General features: G+C 38.0%; 1 protein-coding gene across 2 annotated transcripts; it reads left to right on the top strand.

Moving 5' to 3' along the window:
• Positions 1 to 6130: 6130 nt before the first annotated feature.
• On the top strand, positions 6131 to 22395 carry HTATSF1 (HIV-1 Tat specific factor 1). Of its 2 annotated transcripts, none has more exons than XM_006082045.3 (10): positions 6131 to 6239; positions 6467 to 6707; positions 10031 to 10211; positions 11582 to 11629; positions 12057 to 12211; positions 13805 to 13968; positions 15138 to 15237; positions 17977 to 18066; positions 19084 to 19221; positions 20270 to 21376. In XM_006082045.3, exons 2-10 carry the CDS (start codon positions 6522 to 6524, stop codon positions 21374 to 21376), a joined length of 2169 nt encoding a protein of 722 aa, XP_006082107.1. In that variant the 5' UTR covers positions 6131 to 6239; positions 6467 to 6521. The 2 variants fall into 2 exon arrangements, with proteins under 2 accessions (XP_006082107.1, XP_006082106.1); XM_006082044.3 differs by having other exon boundaries at positions 6137 to 6300; positions 20270 to 22395.
• The last annotated feature ends 2346 nt before the right edge of the window (positions 22396 to 24741 follow it).

Raw genomic sequence — 24741 nt, 5'->3', positions numbered from 1 at the left:
CTTGCCTTACTGGGTCAACACTTACTGACCTAATGTAGTTCTATTTAAAACTACCATTGGTTGATAATCGGGCAGCGTTTTCTTTCACAAATATTTTGAAGAACTTGTCTTTACAAGCAGAATAAGTGGACACGTTTATGGTGTCATTTGAGAGCCCTGGAGAAGGACGAACCCCTGTTGAAAAATCTGCCAGCCTGCCTGTGTCTGAAAGCTTCCTTTAAGGAAATTCATTTCTTTCTGGTAAGCAGTGCCCTCTTTCTAAAACACGCAGAAGTACCACATGAAATCCCTAACACCTGGGTGTGCAGTTGTTATCTATCAGATCATCTTCCTGCTTGATTTCATTAAAGCTGATGGGGTGCTTAAGTACTGTAAGAGTATGACCTACCTAATCTCTGCCCTTGGAAATCAGATGTAAGGTTCTGGTTTCCTACCCTCTGCTCCTACTTGCTAATGCTATAAACTTGTTAATCATTTTTATTTCAAACAACTGTTGACAGTAGACATCAGATTTAGATTTGTGATTTCAGAGAATGTTTTCTTGGGGGTAATTTAAAGCATATGTTTTTTATTTTCAGGTGTGCTTTTGAGCGTTCTTTAAATGGCTTGTGTATTGTAAACTTTTGGATAATGTGGCTTAAAATGGGATATATATTACCACTAGACTTTACATTTCTGTAAAATTGGTTTACTTAAGTGAGGGTGCCAGTATTGTATTAGTATTGCTTTAAGTTGGACATTGTAATAAGTGGGGCAAAACAAATAAATATTAAAGTTTCAAATAACTGTGTAACTTTCTGTTCTAAAAACAATACTTCTGGCCCTAACCGGTTTGGGTCAGTGGACAGAGCGTCAGCCTTCGGACTAAAAGGTTCCAGGTTCGATTCTGGTCAAGGGCATGTACCTTGGTTGCAGGCACATCCCCAGTAGGAGGTGTGCAGGAAGCAGCTGATCAATGTTTCTCTCTCATCGATGTTTCTAACTCTCTATCCCTCTCTCTTCCTCTCTGTAAAAAATCAATAAAACATATTTAAAAAATAAAAAATAATAAAAGGAATACTTCTGACAGAATATAACTGAGAACACACTTTAATCCCAAAATTTAAGTTATTTTCAAGTCACAAAACTCCCAAATATTTTACTGTTTTCCTCACTCTAGGTAAAAATTACATCTTTACTCTCCTAAGTACAACATTTTAGAAATAACTTGATATAGGTACCAGATTACAAAAGCCAAGAGAGTGCCTTTTAGCAATTGATAAAACTAGAGCTCAAAGAACTTTCATTTTCTTCATTTTAAGTAACCCCAAGGTGACTTAGGGATCTGATATAAAATACTTCCCTAGTTTAATAGGGCATCAGTCTCCCTTCCAGAGTTAAAGAATTGGGATTAAAATTTGTGGTGCTTTTGTTGTTGTTTTTTAGGGGGTGATTTTTTTAAAACATATTATCCTTGTCAGAGCTAACCTTACAAGTAGGCTCCAATATCTACATTGTCTTTCACACTACCTATTGTGGTGCCAAAAAGTTATGATGGAAGATTTCATTTCTTTGGAGAGGGTCTGAAATGGGGGGAGAGATGGGACACATGAAAAACAAATTTTATATACTTCTCAGTTTTGCTCAGGGTCTGCCCTGACCATGACTAAGAATAATGGACCAGTGTGGGGGGGGCAATGGGGAGATAAAGACACATATGTAATCAATAAAAAAAAAAAGAATAATGGACCATAATAATATGCTCTAATGCAGGAAAACAAAGGCACAGGCTTAGGTATAAACAAAATGTTCAGTGAGTAATTGTTTATCAATGAAGTTGAAAGTGTCACAAAACATTTAACATGGTATATCTACTGAAAATAGCAAATTTGGGTTTAAGAATTTCCATAGTTATAACCACTTTAAGTCAGGGATCCACCAATCGCTTGTCAAAAAGAGTTACTTATTTCCACTAAGTTTTGAGATTATAGGAAGTGGGGACAGAAAAATACCCAAATAGAGTTAGTTTGAAAAGGCCATTAAAATAAATCTCATTTGGTGTAGTTCAGTAATTTTCCAGAAAAAGTTTCTAGGCCAGGTAGGTGACTTCTCTGGCCAAGCAGTTACTGTTTTTGTAGGTTAATGTATTTTTTATCTACCAAGAAGGTCGTGGCCTGTCAGACCAGGAGTACAGCACAGATCACCACTTACAGAGGTCAAAGACAGAAGAATGAAGATATTCTGAAATAAGCCAGCTGTCTGGGTTCCAAGACAGGTTCAGCTTCCTGGGTTCGGCAGCCACTCATGTGGCCCATCTCTATTCTGGTCCTGGAGTTTCAAGAGCTATTCTCTATCTTATAATAATGAGTCCCCTTTTTGCTTGTTATCTTGAGCATTTCTGTGACTTGTGAAAAATCTTTAAAAAGACAGGTTACCAAGACAGAGATGCTTCCAGATTACCTTGGTTACTAGGGAGTTAATTCTACGAATACATAGGGAAATAAGAACAAAGAAAAACCAGGCCTGATACAGACAATAGCATTGTTTAAAAAATAACTGTCAGGTCTCATGGTCAAATAGAATACCATTTAGGTACAAGTGTGCTTAGCTTCCAACTCCACTATTACAGTGACTCAGTGACCCTCTCTCACTGTGTCAGCTACTCCTCTCATCTCTGGGAAACTGTACAGCAGGCCTCTGTTCTGCTTATTACAATTCTTATATAAGCCTCCCTGCTTCTGTGCTACTTGGACCATGTCACTGTCTGTTCCCGACTCATTCCTCTCACTGAGAGAGGCTTTTATTGGCTCAGTTCATCAAATTGTCTAGAATGCAGGGCTACCCTGCCAAGTCACTTCACAGGCCTCTGGATAGCCTTTGGGCTAGGATGGCTGGGTCACATGGGACATAGGCATAAGGAACCTTTGTGACCACCTACTCAGAGGAGCCTGTGGATACATGCAGTAGGGCTATGTAGCATATTATCACCTATGCCAGTGATGGTGAACCTTTTGAGCTCGGCGTGTCAGCATTTTGAAAAAACCCTAACTTAACTCTGGTGCCGTGTCACATATAGAAATTTTTTGATATTTGCAACCATAGTAAAACAAAGACTTATATTTTTGATATTTATTTTATATATTTAAATGCCATTTAACAAAGAAAAATCAACCAAAAACATGAGTTTGCGTGTCACCTCTGACACACGTGTCATAGGTTCACCATCACTGATATGCTATCAACTCACCCAGGAATGAAAAGTATTCCATAACACATTGCTGAAAACAGCTGTATACTATTTTTGGATCCAGGAACAAATATTTAGCGATGCTTAAATGAGCCTAACACAACTCACGTTATCTATATTATAAAACTGCATGCAAGTTCAGTTCTCTAATAGTTCCTAACACAAGAACTTCATTAAAAAATGTAATTGAAACAACACACCAAAAACCCAAGATATGATTTAAAAATTATTGTTATGGTAGAAACCATATTCACACAGCTAGTAATTGGGGAGTCAGGACGTTTAGAAGCAAAGAAATAGAAATTATTTCTTTTGGGACACTTTTCCCCACCTTCAACTTTATGTTTACACATAATGGGTTTATTATATCTAAAATAATTAATAAATAATTTTAAATGGCTGATTTAATTTTGGTGTGACAAATATTGATAAGTATGATCCACATAAACAAAAATTCTTAGAGATCTTCAATAATTTTTGCATGTAAAGGGTTCTGAGATTTAAAAATTTGAGAACTGCTGTTGGCCAGCTTCCAGTATTTCCACCCTATCATTTCCCAACCACCATGAATGTGTATCCCCTGAGCTGTACCTGCATTGTTGACGGTTGAGTTGCCAAAGCATAATACAGTGCCTGGCACTTAGCACAAACTCAATAAATATCCACCCAACTAAAAGTTATACACTTCATTTTCAGCGACATGTGTAATTTCTAGAAAAAACAAGTTGTTTTGGTGAGAAACATTCTGTGTCTTTCTCAAAGAAAGACAAGAACCATGAAGTTAGTTGGCCAGTATAGCTGGTGTTTATACTTGGATGTTTATATTTCAGGATTGGAGCTTGAGCACCTCTGAATCAAGAAAGCCCACTGCATGGGAGAACGTATTTGCCAATGTTATCAACAATAAGAGTTTAATCTCCAGCATTTACAGGGAACTCATACAACTTAACAAAAGGAAGATAAACAACCCAATCAAAAAATGAGCAACGAACCTAAATAGACACTTTTTGAAAGAGGACATAAGGAAGGCCAGGAGACATATGAAAACATGCTCAGCCCTGACTGGTTTGGCTCAGTGGATAGAGCGTGGGCCTGCGGACTCAAGGGTCCCAGGTTCGATTCCAGTCAAGGGCATGTACCTTGGTTGCAGGCACATCTCCAGTAGGGGGTGTGCAGGAGGCAGCTGATAGATCAGTGAAGGCGAACCTCTGACACGCGTGTCAGAGGTGACACGTGAACTCATTTTTTTGGTTAATTTTTCTTTCTTAAATGGCATTTAAATATATAAAATAAGTATCAAAAATCTAAGTCTTTGTTTTACTATGGTTGCAAATATCAAAAAATTTCTATATGTGACACGGCACCAGAGTTAAGTTAGGGTTTTTCAAAATGCTGGCATGCTGAGCTCAAAAGGTTTGCTATCACTGTGATAGATTTTTCTCTCTCATTGATGTTTCTAACTCTCTATCTCTCTCCCTTTGTCTTGTAAAAAATCAATAATATATATGAAAACATGCTCAAAGTCACTAATCATCCGAGAAATGCAAATCAAAACTGCAATGCAGTACCATCTCCCACCAGTCAGAATGGCTATCATCAACAAATCAACAAAGGACAATTGTTGGAGAGGATGTGGAGAAAAGGAACCCTTCTGCACTGCTGGTGGGTATGCAGACTGGTGCAGCCACTGTGGAGAACAGTATTGAGTTTCCTCAAAAAACTAAAAATGGAACTCCCATTTGACCCAGTGATCCCACTTCTAGGAATATGTCCCAAGAAAACAGACACACCAATCAGAAAGGATATATGCACCCCTATGTTCATAGCAGCACAATTCACCATAGCTAAGATCTGGAAACAGCCTAAGTGCCCATCAGCAGATGAGTGGATTAGAAAACTGTGGTATATCTACACAATGGAATACTACGCTGTGGTAAAAAAGAAATTCTTACCATTTGCAACAGCATGAATGGAACTGGAGAGCATTATGCTAAGTGCAATAAGCCAATCAGAGAAAGATAAATATCACTTGCTCTCACTCATTTGTGGAATATAATGAACAACATAAACCGATGAACAGAAACAGATCCAGAGACAGAGAAGCATGGATCAGACTGTCAAACCTCAGAGGGAAGGTAGGGGAGGCTGGGGGTAAGGGGTAGAGATCAACCAAAGGACTTGTATGCATGCATATAAGCCTAACCAATGGACACAGATACCAGAGGGGTGAGGGCATGAGCGGGGGGTGGGGACCATGGGGGGGGGGTAAAGATACATGTAATACCTTAATCAAAGAAAAAAAAATGTTTGAAGAGGCAAGCTGCCCTCCCTCCCTTTCCCCAGAGTGTATCGTCAGCCTGAGGAAAGTACCAAAAAAATAAAGCAGGGGGCTGAGGCTTGGAAAAGGTTTATGTTTCCACCTATCGCTCCTTCGTTCACTCCTTCATTCACCACGCATTATACATCAGACTCCATGCTAAGAGCTTAGGCTACCAAGATGCACCAGAACCGATGCCTATCCTAGGGAATCAGGAAGAAACTAGTAAAAGACATGTTTCCCACGCGGCGGAGGGGCCTTTGGGCGAAGGCGGCGCGGCAGTTTCTCAGCAACACAATCCATTTCAGTTGGTCCCCAGCACCGCCCCCAAAATGGCGGCGCTCCGACATCCGTCCGCCGGGGGCAACTATTCCCGTGCTTTCAGGCTGCCGCCCCGGCCTGGCCCAGCCCTGCCTGTCGCGGGACCCAAAAACTAAATATTCCCGTACCCCTTGCCCTCCCAAGGCGGTCCGCGTGGGCACCTGCGCTTGGCAGCCGCGCGCGGCCCCTAACGCCCCGCCCCTTGGGCCCCGCCCCCAGGCCTGCGTCGGCGCTCCTTGACGTCAACGTGGGCGTGTCGGCGCGACCCGCAACGTCTCGACGTGCCAACGATGGCGACTGCGTCAGTGTGAGCGGGCCTCAGTTCTCAAGTCCGTTCCCGACGTTGCCTCAGGATCTGCAGTCTTTTCAGACCCAGTAGGCGGTGGCGCGCGCCCTGGGGGTGGTAGCTGCTCAGAGACCCGGGGAAGCGAGCCAGGTGGGCGGCGGCACAGCCGGGCGCGCGCGGCGGACGGGCGGTGGCGGGGGAGCGGTGTGGTCGCTGTGTGGCGAGACCTCCCGGGGGCTGCTGGGGCGCTGCGGGGAGGCGCGCCGGGAGGGGAGGGCCGAGCTTGGCAGACCTCATTTTCTTTATTCCCCCCTAGTCTCATCTCGGCCTTTGCGCTCCTCTGGACTGTTCCCCTGGGCTAAGTCGGCAACATGAGCCACAACAACTTGGAAGGGAAAGACGACTTTGAGGAGCAGTTGCGATTGCAAAAATTGTACGGAGACACCCACGACGGAGACACCCAGAAAGGTCCAGGTAGAGAAAACAATTCTTTCGGGCAGCAGCCGGATGACACTCCCTACGAGTGGGACCTGGATAAGAAGGCTTGGTTCCCCAAGGTAAGTGTGTGTTGCCGGTGCCTCTGCAGAGCAGGCCGCTCATTTTCTTTTCGAGGTCTTGGGGTAGACCCCCCATTAGTAGTGGCCTTTCTTTTTGTTCTGTTGTTGCGGAACCAGTGTGTAAAGGAAGGGAAATCTTTAGGGAGATGTCGTAAATGTAATTTAATTCTTGTCTTTTTTTTCTATGCCTTATTAATTTTATCTGTGAAGGTCGTAGTTGGTTGGGTATTACATTAGTGACTGCTTTTTATTGCAAAGGGGAAAAACACCAAGAACAAACTTGGTAGCTGTTACTCTCAGGGAGCCAACCTCACTTATCCTGGGAATTCAGATGTTTAGCTTATATACTATGTGCAAAATGCAGCTTCTTGATTTTTTTTTTAATCTAGCCATTTATATAGCATTACTGATAGAATTTTGCACCTCTACTTTCCTATTAAGTTTTGTCCCTAAACACATGCTTGAACCAAATAACCCCAGGAATATGACTAGAGGTGCACAAAATACAAATGGAAAAGATATGTGTATATTTATTTAGAGTATTTGGAAATTATTAAGCATTTTACTTCAGCTTAATTTCAGTAAAGTAATTGGTGTTAGACTTGGTTCTATAAACTTCTCTGTAAAAGTATCCTGTTAACCAGAATCTCATATGGTTGGGGAAAAGGATACCAATAGCACACTAATTGACTTGGAAGCCTGAAATAACAAACCATGTCTCCATTGTGTAACTTTAAAAATTATTCAACTTCTTTCTTTCCCATTTTGTGTTTGTGTATGTTCCAATCCCTTCAAATTGTTAAATGTACTAGTTGATTCTTGAACAACCAGGGTTTGAACTGAATCCACTTAGACGCAAATTTTTTTTCATCTTGTAAACAGTTCACATAAACTTATGGTATCAGTAAATGTAGTACAGTACTGTAAATGTATTTTCTCTTTCTTATGATTTTCTTAATCCTTTCTGCAGCTTTAAGAATACAGCATACACCCTGGCCAGTGTGGCTGAGATGGTTGGGCATCATCCTGTGCACTGAAGGGTTGCCACTTCCATTCCCAGTCAGGGCACATGCCTAGGTTGTGGGCTCAATCCTGGGTAGGGGGTGTGCCGTAGGCAGCCAATCAATAGCTCCCTCTCAAATTGCTGTTTCTCTTTCTCCCTCTCCTTTCCTTTCTCTCTAAAAATCAATTTAAGCCCTAACCGGTTTGGCTCAGTAGATAGAGTGTCAGCCTGCGGACTGAAGGGTCCCAGGTTCGATTCCGGTCAAGGGCATGTACCTTGGTTGCGGGCACATCCCCAGTAGGGGGTGTGCAGGAGGCAGCTGGTCGATGTTTCTCTCTCATTGATGTTTCTAACTCTCTATCCCTCTCCCTTCCTCCCTGTAAAAAATCAATAAAATATATTTAAAAAAATAAATAAAATAAAAATCAATTTAAAAAAAATGCAGTATGCAATATACAGGGTGTCCCAAAAATGTATACACACTTTGAATGATTGTAAAGTCATTGTTTATTAACATATAGTTCATTTTTAAATTTTAAAAGAATCAACAGAACGGAATAATTTTTTCATCAATGCCTGTTTTCAAACTGGTCCAGGCACTGCTTATATTGCCAAGCAATGGAATTGCAAACAAGAATCATTTCGTTTGGTATTTGTATGCCTTCAGTTGGTCGACTGTTGCCAATTTTGTACTGTAAACATTATCTTTTATATTAATAAAAGTTTAGTGGCACTTTAGGATAAATTTTCTGTATTCAAAGCTTAGTCTGGCTTCACCCATTATTTCAAATTAGTTAAACCTGAAAAGTTGTAAAGTTCTTGGAAAGTTAAAAATTATAAGTAGATTTTCTACTGAGTAAGGTGTTGATGTCCCTAACTCCTGTGTTGTTCAAGGGTCAACTATATTTCACTCTTGTACTGGCAGTGCCAGACCTAGCGCAGATTTGGTTTCTTCAGCCTTCTCAGTTCTTTTAACAATAGTCTGATAATTAGATTAACTTGTTACTCTATCTTTTATGCCATGGAAGCCCATATCTGTTCAAACTTTGAGTTAAAATGTTTCCCATTCCTATGTGGTATAAAGACATAACTACATTTCTTGCATTGTGAAATTGTGCTTTTCCCCCCTGAAAGCCAGGATAGATGTAAGTTGGATTAGTCCTTAATTTTTTTTACAGTAAATGATAAAGTGATTTAATTCATTATAACGTTAAAACAAGCATTTAGATTTACTGTTGTTAGCCCTTTTCTTTAAACACCAAATAAAAATTCTGTTCTGTTCTCTTTGCCTACAGATATATAAATATTTAGTGTACATATACTTTGTACATCTATATAGTTAAAGAAAAATTAATTCTGGCCTGGCCAGTGTGGCTCAGTGTTTGAGCATGGACCATGAACCAGGAGGTTGCTGGTTAGATTCCCACTCAGGGCACATGCCCGGGTTTCAGGCTCGATCCCCCACTGGGCATGCAGGAGACAGCCAATCATTGATTCTCTTTCATCGTTGATGTTTCTTTCATCATTGATGTTTCTAACTCTCCCTCTCCCTTCTCTCTGAAATAAATACAAAAAATACGAATTTGTTGGCTATTGGTTTTTATCCTATTTTATTATCTGGTACTTCCTTTGTTATATGTTCTCATAGCCTTGCTTAAGTAGACTGTGGAGAGGTAGTAATTTATAAATGAAACTAGGAAGGTGTTAACATCATTTAAAATAACAGTAATATCTCAGACTTTTGTGTTGGTAATCCAAGTTCCCATGTCTTATTTCTTATCATACACAGTTTTCTATATACAGGGTGGGGCAAAAGCAGGTATACAGTTGTGAGCATGCGAAACAGAGTTTATTCTTATATTATTATTTATTAATTAATGTATTATCACCCGGCTGGTGTGGCTCAGTTGGTTGAGCATCATCTCATGCACCAGGAGGTCGCTGGTTCCATTCCCAAGCAGGGCACATGCCCAGGTTGTGGGTTCGATCCGTGTAGGAGGCAGCCAATTAATGTTTCTCTCTCATTGATGTTTCTCTCTCCCTCTCCCTCTTCCTCTCTCTGGAATCAATAAAAACATATTTAAAAAATGATATTTAATTGATGTATTATTTTCCATACAAACAATTGTAAACCTACATTTGCCCCACCCCTAAGGTGATGGTTCTTGCATTTACACTTTATTACTACAACACTTCTATGTTAAGTTGTATAACTTAACACAGTGTAAACTTTTTACAGGAGAAAATAATTTTTTAATTTGTGTGTGTGTGTGTGTGTGTGTGTGTGTGTGTGTGTGTGTGTGTTGAATTTCTTGTTCAGATCACTGAAGATTTCATTGCTACATATCAGGCCAATTATGGCTTTTCTAATGATGGTGCGTCTAGCTCTACTGCAAATGTACAAGATGTTAATGCTAGGCCTGCAGAAGAACCTCCGCAAAGAAAAAACCCTGAACCCACTGATCCCAAAAAGAGAGGAGAAAAGAGAAAGGCTGAATCAGGCAAGTGGATTTAGCTTGCAAAACATGAGTGAGAACATTAAAAATGTGAGTGTGTGTGTATATAGTTACTTTCTGGAGAATTATAATGGCTCTGAAGGAATCATTGAGATGGGTTTTTAAAAATTATTATTTGGGTTCATATATTGGCTCTCTCACTAATTTACGGGCATGGAGTGAGTTGTTTCAATTTTATTCCTCAGTTGCTTCCTTTGCAAAATAGAGCTACTATTAGGGGATTATCAAAAGTTCTGTTTGTAAGGTTATTTTTTTACAATTTTTGAGTTTAATTAAATTGAACTTAAGCCAGTTTTGCTTCAGCTTAGCCATGTCTAACACAGTAGATTGGAGTCAGAAGCAATTTTTGTGAAGGTCTAAAGTCAATACAAGGGTGGTTTTTTTTAAGGAAGCATCAGAATCATAGCAAAGATTTGGAAGCAGCCCAAGTGCCCTTCAGTAGGTGAGTGGATATAAAAGCTGTGGTACATTTACACAGTGAAATACTTCTCGCCGTAAAAATAAAAGGAAATCTTATCTTTTGAGACAGCATGGATGGACCTAGAGAGTATTATGCTAAGTAAAATAAACCAGTCAGAGAAAGACAAATACCATATGATTTCACTTATATGTGAAACAAAATTAACTAACAAAGCAAAATAGAAACAGACTCATAGATACAGAGAACAGATTGACAGCTGCCAGAGGGGAGGGCGATTTGGGGGCTGCGTGAAAAAGTGAAGGGATTAAGAAAAACACTGGCTGGTGTGGCTCAGTTGATTGAGTATTGTCCCTTGCACCAGAAGGTCGCTGGTTCAATTCCCAGTCAGGGCACCCCCAGGTTGTGGGTTTGGTCCCCATCAGGGTGCGTATGGGAGGCAACTGATTGTGTTTTCTCTCTCTCCTTTCCTCTCTAAAGTCAATTAAAAAAATACCTCATAGACACAGACAACAGTATGGTGATTACCAGAGGGAACCCGGGGGATGGGGAGAGAGAGAAGAGGGTAAAAGAGATAATTGTTGAGAAGGAGACTTGAGTTTGGGTGGTGAACACACAATACAATATAGAGATGATGCATTATAGAATTGTACACCTGAAACTCATATAATTTTATTAACCAATGTCACCCCAATACAATAAAATTTTAAAAATATATAAATATCTCTCTTTTTTTAGACAGAGTTCTGAAACTGATTATCTGTCAAAAGAGCCATATACATTGAAAGCTGGACAGTAGTTTGAATTTGTCTTGTTCTCAGGGTAAAAAAAAACAAAACTTCCTGGAAGTTTTGAGAGACTGCCACACTGCCAAGATTTTATAATGTGACTTTTACCTTTTCTTGCATGCGTTTTATTTATTCATTTTTATTTTTAGGGTGGTTTCATGTTGAAGAAGACAGAAATACAAATGTATATGTGTCTGGTATGTATACCTTTTTAAACAGCTTTAGAATAGAAAATATTTGATTTTTATGTTTTTCACACAGTCATTTTTAGTTTTCAGTTTCTCTGAAGCCTGTTTCTTATGATTTTGCCATTTTTGATCAGTTGTTTGCATTAGTGAGGAATATGTTTGTTTATTACAAAACTAAGAAAAATTAAGTGTATGTAACTTTGCATGCATGCCATCCTTTTTTTCTGCTTTAGGTTACTTGTGGCAGTTTGTCCCTTCAGAGTCATTGAAACATGAAATTTCCTCAATTCTATATATGTGAGATTTTTACATACATTTAGAAATTCAAAATTGTGTTCATCTAAGTTGTAGCTTTCTAATTGGTAGAATGCTAAATAACCCTCACCTTTATTTAGATGCCTTTATAAATTAAAATTTTTTTTCCTAATGTTGATAGGTTTGCCTCCAGACATTACACTGGATGAATTTATACAGCTCATGTCCAAGTTTGGCATTATTATGAGAGATCCTCAAACAGAAGAATTTAAGGTCAAGCTTTACAAAGATAATCAAGGAAATCTTAAAGGAGATGGGCTTTGCTGTTATTTGAAGGTTAGTTATGTGGTCAGATAAGTTTCTTTTCCATTTTTAAATCAGGAACCAGGGCTATAATTTTATATCGATTATTACTAAGATGGAGAACTATTCAAAACAGGACATGAAGAAAACTGAAATTTCAGATTGTGCCTGTGTGTAATTGGTAAGATTATTCATTTGTTCGTCAGGTCAAAGTATTATGTAAGTTATATGACCAAAGTGCTTTTGTCTTAAAAAGAATTCTCACTGCAAAGAGCTCTTTCAGAGTGTATGCATATAATCAATTCAGAACACATTTTCAAAGTCCACAAGGAAGAAAAAGCCAGTAATATTTTATTTGCCTATTTGAATGAATTAGACCAAGGATCAGCAAACTCCAGCCCACTGCCTGATGTTGTTAATAAAGTTTTTAATATTAAAATGGCTGCTTTCATTCATTTACGAATTTGTCTATGTCTACTTACATATTTGAACAGCAGAGTTGAGTGGTTGCAGCACAAACCATGTGGCCCACAAAGTCTAAAATATTTATTAACTGGCTTTTTACTAAATAAGTTTTCTGACCCCTGAGTTAGACCACAAAGGAGCTGATAGCTTATGCTTACTACTTCAGAATATCTTTTTTTAAAAAATATATTTTATTGATTTTTTACAGAGAGGAAGGGAGAGAGATCGAGAGTCAGAAACATCGATGAGAGAGAAACATCGATCAGCTGCTCCCTGCACACTCCCCACCGGAGATGTGCCCGCAACCAAGGCACATGCCCTTGACTGGAATCGAACCCGGGACCCTTCAGTCCGCAGGCCGACGCTCCATCCACCGAGCCAAACCGGTTACGGCAGAATATCTTTTTAATGGGAGAGTATGGTGTTAACAGAAATTGGTAGAACTCTATCCATGGTGTCATAAATTGCAAAGGGAAAACTCCGTGTTAAAGGCATTCATCATTTATAGAACACCTATCATCTTAGAAGCAAGTGCTACCCATTATTGCAGGATATAAAAGAAATGGGCATGATGATGACATACACATATGTCATAGAACTTGGAAATAATTACAAAGTAAAATCAAAGTGATAAAAAACAACAGTACCAACACCATGGGTATGTTGTGAGTATACAGCATATCAATGAAATTAGAAGGTGGTAGGATTAAGCTGACAGCTTTTTGGAAATACCTTATAATTTTAAAACTGGCATGCACCTTAGAAATCACACAAGTTCATTTGCCTTATTCTCTAGTTGAAAAATCGAGATGTCAAGAAACAAAACTACTTCAATAATGATATTAATTTATTGAGCGACTACCATATGCCAATCACTATCCTTTATGTGTATTCCATTTAATTTTGTCAAGAACCTATGATGAAGGCATTACTATTCCCATTTTACAGGTGAAAAAACGGGTTCAGGAATCTTGAATAACTTGCCCAAGTTCACATGGCTGGTTGGAGGTAGCTATATCTTGAATGCAGGGTCCCAAACTGGGTATTATGCTTAAATTATTATTGCATATATAGTCATCATTCAACTAAAAATAAACAACTCCTGAAGTTTTATTTCAGTGTGTACCTTACTGACTGTGTCTTGTTTTTTCCTTTATAAAGAGGGAATCTGTGGATCTTGCATTAAAACTTTTGGATGAAGATGAAATTAGAGGCTACAGATTACATGTCGAGGTGGCAAAGTTTCAACTGAAGGGAGAATATGATGCCTCTAAGAAGAAGAAGAAGTGCAGGGATTACAAGAAAAAGCTATCTCAGCAACAAAAGTTTGTGTTCTTTTCTTCTTCGAAAGATTTTTATAAATATCCTAGAGTATTCTTTTGGTAATAGCCACCTAGTTTTGTTCATATAGAACATCTCCTAAATATACCTACAAATTATTTTTAAAGAACCTTCATCCGGAACCTTCAGTAATCTGTACCACAAGATGATTTGGCAGCAGTGGTGTTTTTCATTTTCTGGGGTGTTCATTTGTAATACAACAAGGACTTAAATGAGATAACAAAGCTATCTCTTCGGAAGTTTTTGAACATCAGATTAAACAAGATAGTTTAGGCCTGTATATCAGTCATTAGTTCATTTTCAATGTGTATTGAAATCAGCTACACCAGGAGCTAAATTTTTACATACAGGTTTGTAATAGAAATTTGAAATGATAGGTTTTATCATTGTATTTATAATGTATTACATATACTAGTATATGCATAATGCCATCAAGTTTCTGTTAACCCATTTGTTTAATATGTGTTTTGAAAATATGCTAGTTTTAAGAAATTAGCCAAAGTGATAAGTACCTTTATCACAGTGAGTTCTGATGACACTTTTAGCACTGCTTACACTATTGATAAAATGATTATGAAAGCATTTAGGTGATCTTCTACAGTTTTTTACAGGAATAGTTAAAACAGATACCTACAATTTTTATAAACAGTAAAATTTAAGATTATAACAAAGAATGAGTAGTTTTACATATTTCAGTGCAGTTTGTCATAATCAAAGTACCTAAAAAACAGTACAATTTGAACATATTTTTTGGCCTGAGTATATCTTCTTAGATAATCATACATAGTGAATAATTCGAACTTTTTCAGGAATGTCATTGGAATATTTGTAACCAGACAGCAGTTCTGAAAAAAAAGCAGGGTGGGGCAAAAATAGGTTTTCAGTTGTGAGTATGCAAAACACAGAATTTATTCTTGTATTATTATTTATTAATGTATTATTTTCCATATGAACAACTGCAAACCTACTTTTACCCCACCCTGTATATTCTGGGGATTTCAGATATTGGGTCCATCTTTCACCTGCCTGTTATTTTTATTCCAGAAAGTTCTCTGAATAGAACTGTGACTAAAATATACATTGTTGTTCTGGAATCAAATAATCATCATTTTATAATAATCAATAAAGGATTATTTCTACTTTGTGTCATTAGGCAATTGGATTGGAGACCTGAGAGAAAGGATGGGTCAATCCGAATGCGCCATGAACGAGTTGTCATCATCAAAAATATGTTTCATCCTATGGATTTTGAGGTAGGGTACAATATTCTTACTGATTAAAATGTTGATATGCCTTCTTTTAAGGGAGCCCAAGCTTGCCTCCCCCCATCTTTCTCATGTTACATCCTGCACATTTATGTAGTCCTCAAGATAGAAAAACGTAGCCAAGAATCAGTCAAACTTTTCAGATTTTCTCATGTTTAGCTCAGTGTTTCTTTAATTGTATCATAGCTAAGACTGTTTAATGCCCATACTGTGGCCCCAAATGGCAGCTACTTGGTATGGGAAATTATAAAAAATATAATCATTAAAAGATTTATGGGAGCTGCAAGTATGGGTTGATTTTGGTGGAGGACCAGTTTCACACTTGAAGTGAAAACTTCATTTTAGTACTAAAAATTTGGTCTTAGAACTCCTGGGGTTAATGAAATAAAGCCCCTGATGTTTTAATATTGGAGGTTGTTTTTCAGGACCTGTTTTTTTGTTTTGTTTTTTTAAATATATTTTATTGGTTTTTTACAGAGAGAGGAAGGGAGAGAGATAGAGAGTTAGAAACATCGATGAGAGAGAAACATCGATCAGCTGCCTCCTGCACATCTCCTACTGGGGATGTGCCCACAACCAAGGTACATGCCCTTGACCGGAATCGAACCTGGGACCTTACAGTCCGCAGGCCGACGCTCTATCCACTGAGCCAAACCAGTTTCGGCCAGGACCTGTTTTTTACACAAGTCTTTAGTGGCTATTAGGAGGACTTTATAATATTAATGTCCATGTAAAATTCCAGGAACAGCAAATGAAGAGCTACTAGAGAGTTTTTTTAAAATATATTTTTACTGATTTCAGAAAGGAAGGGAGATGGAGAAATAGAAACATCAGTGATAAGAGAGAATCATCAATTGCCTGCCCCCTGCACACTTTCTACTAGGTATCGAACCCACAACCCAGGCATGTGCCCTTGACCTGAATTGAACCCGGGAGCCTTCAGTCCACAGGCCAATGCTCTATCCACTGAGCCAAATCAGCTAGGGCCTAGAGAATTTTAAGGAATGTTAATTGCCATCAGGGTACCTTCATATTGCATTCTGCCTCTTGTTCTTATCTCTGTCTTTTGGCATAGACCAATGGAATTATTTGTGGAAGAACAAGTCTTTACTATTTTCCTGGATTCTTACACGTAAGAAAAAATGTTCATAATGTAAAATTCCAGGTTTACGAATGATCTAGTTGCAACCAAAGACCACTCTTGTTCCTTTTGTGCATTTAAACAGAGTCAGAATGTAAATATCGTTTTCCCTTTAGATACTAAGGCCCCAGATTGGTCTTTGAGCTCTGTCTGGGTGAATCGTGATATGATAGGGTTTACTATGCACCTATGGAGTCTGTATCTTTTGAGATCGTTGGTAAGATACATGTGACCTACTTAAGATTTTTTTATGTCTCTTCTGACTGAAATTCTGAAGAATCTTGAAGTATAGCAGAGCTGCTTTAGACTTGCAGTGATAATGAAGTATGTTTAAAAAGTACACGTGTACACATGCACACTAAATGCTTTTTGAAATGTAGTCCTTGTCAGGTGGGGCTTTAAAAGGAATGCATAGATGGATCATGATATCTAGTCTACTAGGTACAACTCCAGAATTGACTACAATAAATCACATTTTACCCCCCCTGGTAATAATTGATTTTTTAAATTAGGATACCTATTAGTATCTGACTTAAGGTCCTTGATTCACACATATTGCATACTCCTAACACTTGAACGTGACTATAAATGGAAACCTAACTCAAAGTATCTGGAAGCTCTGTAAGTAAGGAGTCTGTTGTGTAATTACATTGTTTTTGTTTCTGCTTCTGCCTCCTGTCTTGCTCATTGAAACACCTTGAGTCTAGCTATCACCCTGGCCAGATTTAGCTTTTCCTACCTTAGCAAATATTCTTTCCTCCAAAAGCCACATTTATTCTACGTTGACTCCTAGAAATTCCCTCCAGTGGATATTTTTAAGGATAGAAGTTTCATGCTTATAAATTTTTGATTGTTTAAAAAAAACACCCTTGTTGGTTTAGTGTAAATTTTACTTTAGAGTTATAGAGCTTTATATTATACCCTTTGTTTCCTTCATCACATTTCATATTATCAGAAATAATTGAATCTCCTCTACTTGAATGTGTGCTCTATGAGAGCCAGGACTATCTACCTTGTTTGTTTGCTGTTAATATTCCCCATGTATAGAATTGCGCCTGGCACCACAATAGGCTCTCAATATATTAATAGGTCCTTGGTATTTATATGAAGAAATCGTACAAGAATGATTGAATGAAACCCCAGTTAATCACAAGACAGAATCTTTTCATTCCTGAATGGATAAAACATTTTCTCTTTAGCATCTTTGCACATAAAGGAAATTTTTCTTTTCATGTGCTTATACCACCTAGCTGGAAGGGCAGTAGTGGACTTGAGAGTTTACAGGTAGAGAAACCCTTGATGCTGTCCTTGTTTGCCCACCTGCCTTGGTCTGGTTTGGTCTGCTGAACTTAATGAGAGCCTGTCAGTCAGAGGGACTACAGACAATCTTGTTTTTTATTCAGTGTCTCTGTGGGCCTGAACCTCAAATTATTTAGTGTAGACCTGTCCAATTTAGTAGAATCTAGGCTCATGAAGTTTTTTTTAAATTTTGTAGACTACAGACAAACATAAATAACTTAAAGCCTTTTTTATTTGTTGGTATGTCAAAGCAGGACATTTAATTATCGGAATTTGTATTTTTTCAGGATGATCCATTGGTGCTAAATGAGATCAGAGAAGATCTTCGAGTAGAGTGTTCGAAGTTTGGACAAATTAGGAAGCTTCTTCTGTTTGATGTAAGTTCATGGCTTGGACAAATGATTTCTGGAACAATCATTCTTCCAGTTAAAAGTTATTACCAGTTGTCAGTATGCCCTAAATTTTACATTAATGTTCTTATATAGTAGGTCTTCCATCTAATGGTAGGCATCTGTTAGCAATAATTAGATGAACATGGATTGTAAGTCAAGGCTTTGATAGATTTGGTACGCTGTGATTATTTCCCTTTATCATCACTCTAGAGCAGCCGTGGGCAAACTACGGCCCGCGGGCCGGATCCAGCCCGTTTGAAATGAATAAAACTAAAAAAAAAAAGACTGTACCCTTTTATGTAATGATGTTTACTTTGAATTTATATTAGTTCACACAAACACTCCATCCATGCTTTTGTTCCGGCCCTCCGGTCCAGTTTAAGAACCCATTGTGGCCCTCGAGTCAAAAAGTTTGCCCACCCCTGCTCTAGAGTATATGATCAGGTAAAGAAAGTACAAGAAAAATGTATGGTTTCCTATTTGCCCATATTTTCCCCTCTTGAATGATTCTCCTCCTCTATATTTGGAGAAAAACAATCAGGGAAAATATTCTCTTATATGTTTCCTCTTCTCATCCATTTTTTCCTTTGAGGTAGGTAGGTGTTGTTATACCCATTTTACAGATGAGGATGCTGAAAGTTTAGAGATTGAGCACCTTTCCCAAGATCATTCAGCTGCTAAATGGTGGAGCCAGGATTGAATCCCAGGGCTATTCAACTTCAGAGTCCACATTTAACAACTATGCTGCCTTGCCTGTCCTAGACAGTGTTGTTAGCAGAAACATTTCCAAGGACATCATGCTTGGTTCTTCCTAGAAAAGATTAAGTTGAAGAGGCAGCTAGCTATGTGTTACTGGCTAGGGTAAAAGGGAAGAAAGGCTTCATACATAGTATATTTTACTCAATTTGTCAGAAAAAACAACTCCCCTTACCTACTTTGTCAAATGTGTATGTTTTATTTTGAATTTTCTCATTCTTTTGTTTTCTTCCTTATTTTTTCTAGAGACACCCAGATGGTGTGGCCTCTGTGTCCTTCAGGGAACCAGAGGAAGCTGATTATTGTATTCAAACTCTGGATGGACGGTGGTTTGGTGGTCGTCAAATCACTGCCCAAGTATGGGATGGAACTACAGATTATCAGGTAAATTCTGCAACTATCAAGGGAACATAATTTGTTACCAACAAACACTGAACTAGCAGTCCTTCAGATAAATTTTGGATTTGGTTTAATCTGTGTATTGTAATAGTAGTACTTTTATTTATTTACTTACTTATTATTTACTTATCTATTTATTTTAAATCCTCACCCAAGGATATTTTTCCATTGATTTTTAGAGAGAGTGGGAGAGAGAGGGAAAGACAGAGAGGAATATCGGTGTGAGAGAGAGACATATCGATTGGTTGCCTCATGCACAATCCCTGACCAGGGCCCAGGCTGGGGAGGAGCCTGCAACCAAAGTATGTGCCCTTGATGGGAATCGAACCCAGAACCCTTCGGTCCCCAGGCTTACGCTCTGTCCACTGAGGCAAACCAGCTAGGTCTAATAGTAGTACTTTTAAATAATATTTTGCATTCAGAGCATAGAAAGAAAAATGTTCAACTTTTCAGTTTACAAGTCTGAAATTTGAGGCTTGCTCAGAATAGTGATAAGAAAAGAACATATTAATCAAAATGTTCCTCTTTTTTTCTGTGTTGTAAAGGCAGAGTTCAAATATTAACTTTTTTTTTTTAAATATATTTTTATTGATTTTTTACAGAGAGAGGGATAGAGAGTTAGAAACATCGATGAGAGAGAAACATCGACCAGCTGCCTCCTGCACATCTCCCACTGGAGATGTGCCCGCAACCAACATACATGCCCTTGACCGGAATCGAACCCGGGACCCCTCAGTCCGCAGGCCGACGCTCTATCCACTGAGCCAAACCGGTTTCGGCCAAATATTAACTTTTTAATTGATGGGACATTTCTGCAGTACTGTGGTGTTGGGAATTTATTTAAATGATCTTAAAGTCAACTCTATAAATCAAGATGTAAAGTTTTGAAAACTGAAGATAGGGAATTGCTTTGATTTCCTAAGAAGCAATGACTTATAAAATCAGGATACTTTTGTCAATATTAGTAATGCTCAGAGATGTTAATACTTTTAGCCTAAAACTTATTTTAATGGAAATTTCCATTTATGCACAGGTGGAGGAGACCACAAGAGAAAGGGAGGAAAGGCTGAAAGGATGGGAGGCTTTCCTTGAATCTCCCGAGGCCAATAAAAGTCTTCGGCGTTCAAATTCCATCTGTGCTTCAGAAAGGGCAGGGCCTTCTAGAGTAAGGCATTTTTCAGAGTGCCCTAGCACATCTAAAATGAATGATGAAGAAGCTGAAACTCAAATGGAATTTGAAGAGCCTATAGATGAAAAGAAGTTTGAAAAATCAGAAGATGGGGGAGAATTTGAAGAAGATATTGAAGAAAGTGGCCTCAAAAAAGAGGCTGAGAAACGCTACGCCCAGAAAGAATCTGAAGAAGGCTGCCTTGAAAGAAAGTCTGAGGAAGGCTGTCCCCAAAAAGAGTTTGAAGAGGGTGGTCCTAAAAATGAGTCCAAAGGGAATGGCCCCGGAAGAGAATCCAAAAAGAAGCTACTCAAAAGTGATTTTGAAGAGAATGGCTTTAAAAAGGAGTCTGAAGAAGACGAGTCAGAAAGAGAAGCTGAAGAAGACTACTCTGAAAAGCTCTTTGAAGACGGCTCTGAAAAAGAATTTGAAGAAAATGACCTCAGAAAAGAATTTGATGAGAATGGCTCTGATGAGTTTAATGGAAGCTTTCTCGAAAAAGAGTTAGAAGAAAATGACTCTGAAAGATCACAATTTGACGATGACAGCTCTGAAAAAGTTATTGATGAGGAAGGCTCTGAGAGAGAGTTTGACGATGAAGAATCAGATGAAGACGGAGAAGAAGATACTTATGAAAAAGTTTTTGATGATGAGTCTGATGGAAAAGAGGCCAAAGAAGATGCAGATGAAAAGGGGCTTGAAGATGCTGATGAAAAGGAGGAAGATGATGATGCAGATGAGAAGATGTTTGAATATTCAGATGAAAAAGAAGGTGAAGTAGATGCAAAGGAGGATGAAAACATGTTTGAAGATGATGAGGATTCCTCTGAGAAGTCTGATGATTCTGATGAGAAAGGGACTGTGTATTGTATGAGGAATGTTCGGGGAAAAGGGGCCCAGTCCACATGCAGCAGCTTTATCCTCAGTAGTGGTGGTGGTGGTGGTGATGATGATGATGATGATGATATTTAATCCCTTAAACTTGCTTTTGAGGGAAATTCCTCCATCTACATTTTGCCTATGCTCCAGGGTAATTACTAGTAGTGTTAATAAACATTGCGTAGTGATAGGATGTCATCAGATTAATGCATTTACTTTTGCATTGTTACCTCTACTTAATGATCTCAAATATATGTTAATTGGCTGTTCAGTTAAAACTTCATAGTATAATACAAGTAAACTGATTACTCATCCTTTGTCAGATTTGTTAAATGCATGCAGAATATTTTTTAAAGTATTCTGATTGAAGTTTGTGATATTCAAAAATAAAAATAAGTTGTTAATATGCAGAAACTGAAAATTGGACTTGCGTTAAGTTGCATTTTATGTTCTTGCTATTGCTTTATTCATACTTAAGGTTTTAGTTGTTTAAGGATTTGAAAAATCCTATAGGAGTTTCCTTGCTTCCAGCTTATATTACCACTTAGGTCCCCATTTCTCCTCTCTAAACCAGAACATGTTACTAAACTAATAATGTAAACAGCACTTTGGAGTTTTCCCCTGCCCAGTCCTAGCAAGTTACTTTTATTTGTTTTCCTTTCTACTCTCTTTCCATGAAAATTGACTCTTACATATGCAAGAGTAAACTTCCTGAGGTCCATCCACAGCTTTCTTTACTGAAAATATAGGGAAGGGCATTAGAATTCTGCTCTGTACTGTTTGGCCCCTTTAGAAGTTGATTGGAGTTGTGGAACCTCTCCCCAGAAAAGTGCATGCACTACACAACTTTTTATATACAGTTTTGGGAGGTTCATTGATCCCCTGGAGTTTAAGAATGTCTGTTATCATTCATACTTAAATTTTGTGTGTGTTTTTGTTCTAGTATGGTGCCTAGTACTGTGCTAAATTGTGTAGTCCCAATAAAATGTTGGGTCTTTCTTGCTTATGCTTTCAAAGTTGAGTATTGATTCATTGACTTCTGATGTAGCATTAAGAACTTGTTCTCATAAATTAGAAGTATTGAAATAAACTGCATTGATGTTTTTTCATTATACCGCCTGTAAGTGTAATCATTACCCCATTCAGATCGAAAAGAATTCTTGTACTTGAAGCCAGGTTTCAGAGAAGATTTTAGTTGATGTCTGGGATTTCTTAAGATCTGCAGGATTTTCACCAGGGATAAATCAGTAAAAGAGGTAAAGAGTTAAATTGAAAGTTTGCAAACCAAAATAGGATTCCCTTTAAAGATAAGCCAGAAGGACCAAAACACAATTTTTTGGAAAATTGGTTTTCTAAGTGAAAGGAAAATAAAGCTTTATCTTCCATGTACAATAGGTGGGACACATAGCTACAACTTGTAAATGAGCTCTTTAAGACCATTAGAAAGAGGCTGTTTTCATTCTGACATCCCTGCTCACTAATTTGGCTGGTATCAAAATACTCAATGCTCTTTTCACATAGACACCTGGAAACGAAAGTTGCGAACACCTGTAATTGGTTAATAATTTATGAGGTGTTATTGATAAGTTAGTGTCAAGAAGCACACACAGAGTCACCTGTTTTCTAAGTAATCAAGTTTTCTTTTTCCTGAAAATAAAGTTTATTGTGAGGCAACAATACATCCTCTTATCAAAAGAAAAGAAAAATAGAGGGTTGGATATTAAACACAGCAATGCTCAACAATTAACCCAGCATTTTCTAAATGTAAAGTTCCTTAAGGGTATATATAAACTCTATAAATATCAAATAATGTTTTCAGCCCTGAATGTGTGAACCAGAAGTGTCTTCAGGGATGCCTTTGAAAGGCTTTTATGCCCTGCTCTCTGAGTCTAAAAGTACCTTCATAGAAACAAACTTGAAACTTTATTTTAGAAGATAAAAATATTACTGGTCTTGCCAGTATTAATGAAATATTTGAAATCATTACTGCTTTCTACAAAACAACCTGATGGCAAAATTGGACTAATTTATTCCAAGGATCTCTGTTTTTCTTAAGTGATGATAGCCCTGATCCATTTGTGCCACACTGCCTCTTCCTTTTTGGAGTGGAACCTATTTTCCATATGTAAATTATCTGGTGTTTCTGAGGTTTGGAAAAGGAAGGATTTAGCTAATTTTCTGCATACGCCTTTCTGAAATAACATGAATCTTATTTTTTAAAGTAAACCAACCTTTCAGTGTAATGCCCAGAAGCGTTGTTAAATTGAACAAAACCGTGGCTTGGTGAACAGCAGAAGGCTTATCAACTTGCCCTTTGTGAATATTTGTGCATACATTGTTTTTTCCTTATTGGGCCTCTTTCAGATACAAACTGCATGCCTTTTTGGTGGTTGTTGTTTTCCAGACTGTCACTCCATTTAAAATCAGTTTGCTCAAATTATTTTTCCTCTTATCACACCTCATTTACATGACTGGATTTACATCTCTCTGTAAAATACTAACCTGATGTAAGAAAAAAAGTTACTGGGTGAAAAAGGTAAAGGGATTAAGAAGTACGAATTGCCCCTTATAAAAACAGTCACAAAGGCCCTGGCTGAGTAGTTGATACTGTTAGAGTTTCATCCCAATATGCCAAGGTTTGATCCCCAGAGCACATACAAGAAGCAACCAATGAATGCATAAATAAATGGAACAACAAATCTATGTTTCTCTCTCTCTAAAAATCAACAAATAAAAAAATCAACAAATAAATTAAAAACAGTCACGGTGGCCCTAACCGGTTTGGCTCAGTGGATAGAGCATCGGCCTGCGGACTCAAGGGTCCCAGGTTCGATTCCGGTCAAGGGCATGTACCTTGGTTGCGGGCACATCCCCAATAGAGGGTGTGCAGGAGGCAGCTGATCCATGTTTCTCTCTCATCAATGTTTCTAACTCTCTATCCCTCTCCCTTCCGCTCTATAAAAAATCAATAAAATATATTTAAAAAAACAAACAAACAACAAAAAAAAGTAGAGCATACGGAATGTAGTCAATAATATTGTAATATTGGAAATATTGTGGGGGTCATGTTGTAAATTACATAAATGTCTAATCACTGTGTTGTATACCTGAAACATATAATTTTGCATGTCAAGTGTAATTGAAATTAAAAAAAAATTAAGTGTGAAACATTTTCCTAAAATCACAAATTGATATTGCAAATAGCCGGAAATTCTTGAACAATTATCACAGGAAGAGATTGAGAAAAATATTTCATAGTTTAAAGTTTAGTTTTAGGTGTTCAGAGACCTACAGACAAGTTTTACTTTTCATTTGGAACCAAGAGGATCCTGATACGGTTTGTCAGCTGCATTATTCTCAAGTAGAAAGCATAAGCAGGTTGGCTTGTGTTTATAGTTATCAGTAGACTTTACAGGCTGTGATATTAAAATGCACTGGCAGTCCCGGGCCAATAAAGA

This window comes from Myotis lucifugus, unplaced genomic scaffold (genome assembly GCF_000147115.1).
Source record: "Myotis lucifugus unplaced genomic scaffold, Myoluc2.0 scaffold_2, whole genome shotgun sequence".
Classification (NCBI taxonomy): Eukaryota; Metazoa; Chordata; class Mammalia; order Chiroptera; family Vespertilionidae; genus Myotis; species Myotis lucifugus.
This window is presented reverse-complemented; position numbering and strand designations above follow the sequence as displayed.

Coding starts and splice junctions, on each gene's coding strand:
- HTATSF1 (XM_006082044.3), top strand. CDS start 6,522: ATGAGCCACAACAACTTGGAAGGGAAAGACGACTTTGAGGAGCAGTTG. Junction 10,212..11,581: donor AAAGAGAAAGGCTGAATCAG/GCAAGTGGATTT, acceptor TTTTATTTTTAG/GGTGGTTTCATGTTGAAGAA. Junction 11,630..12,056: donor TACAAATGTATATGTGTCTG/GTATGTATACCT, acceptor TAATGTTGATAG/GTTTGCCTCCAGACATTACA.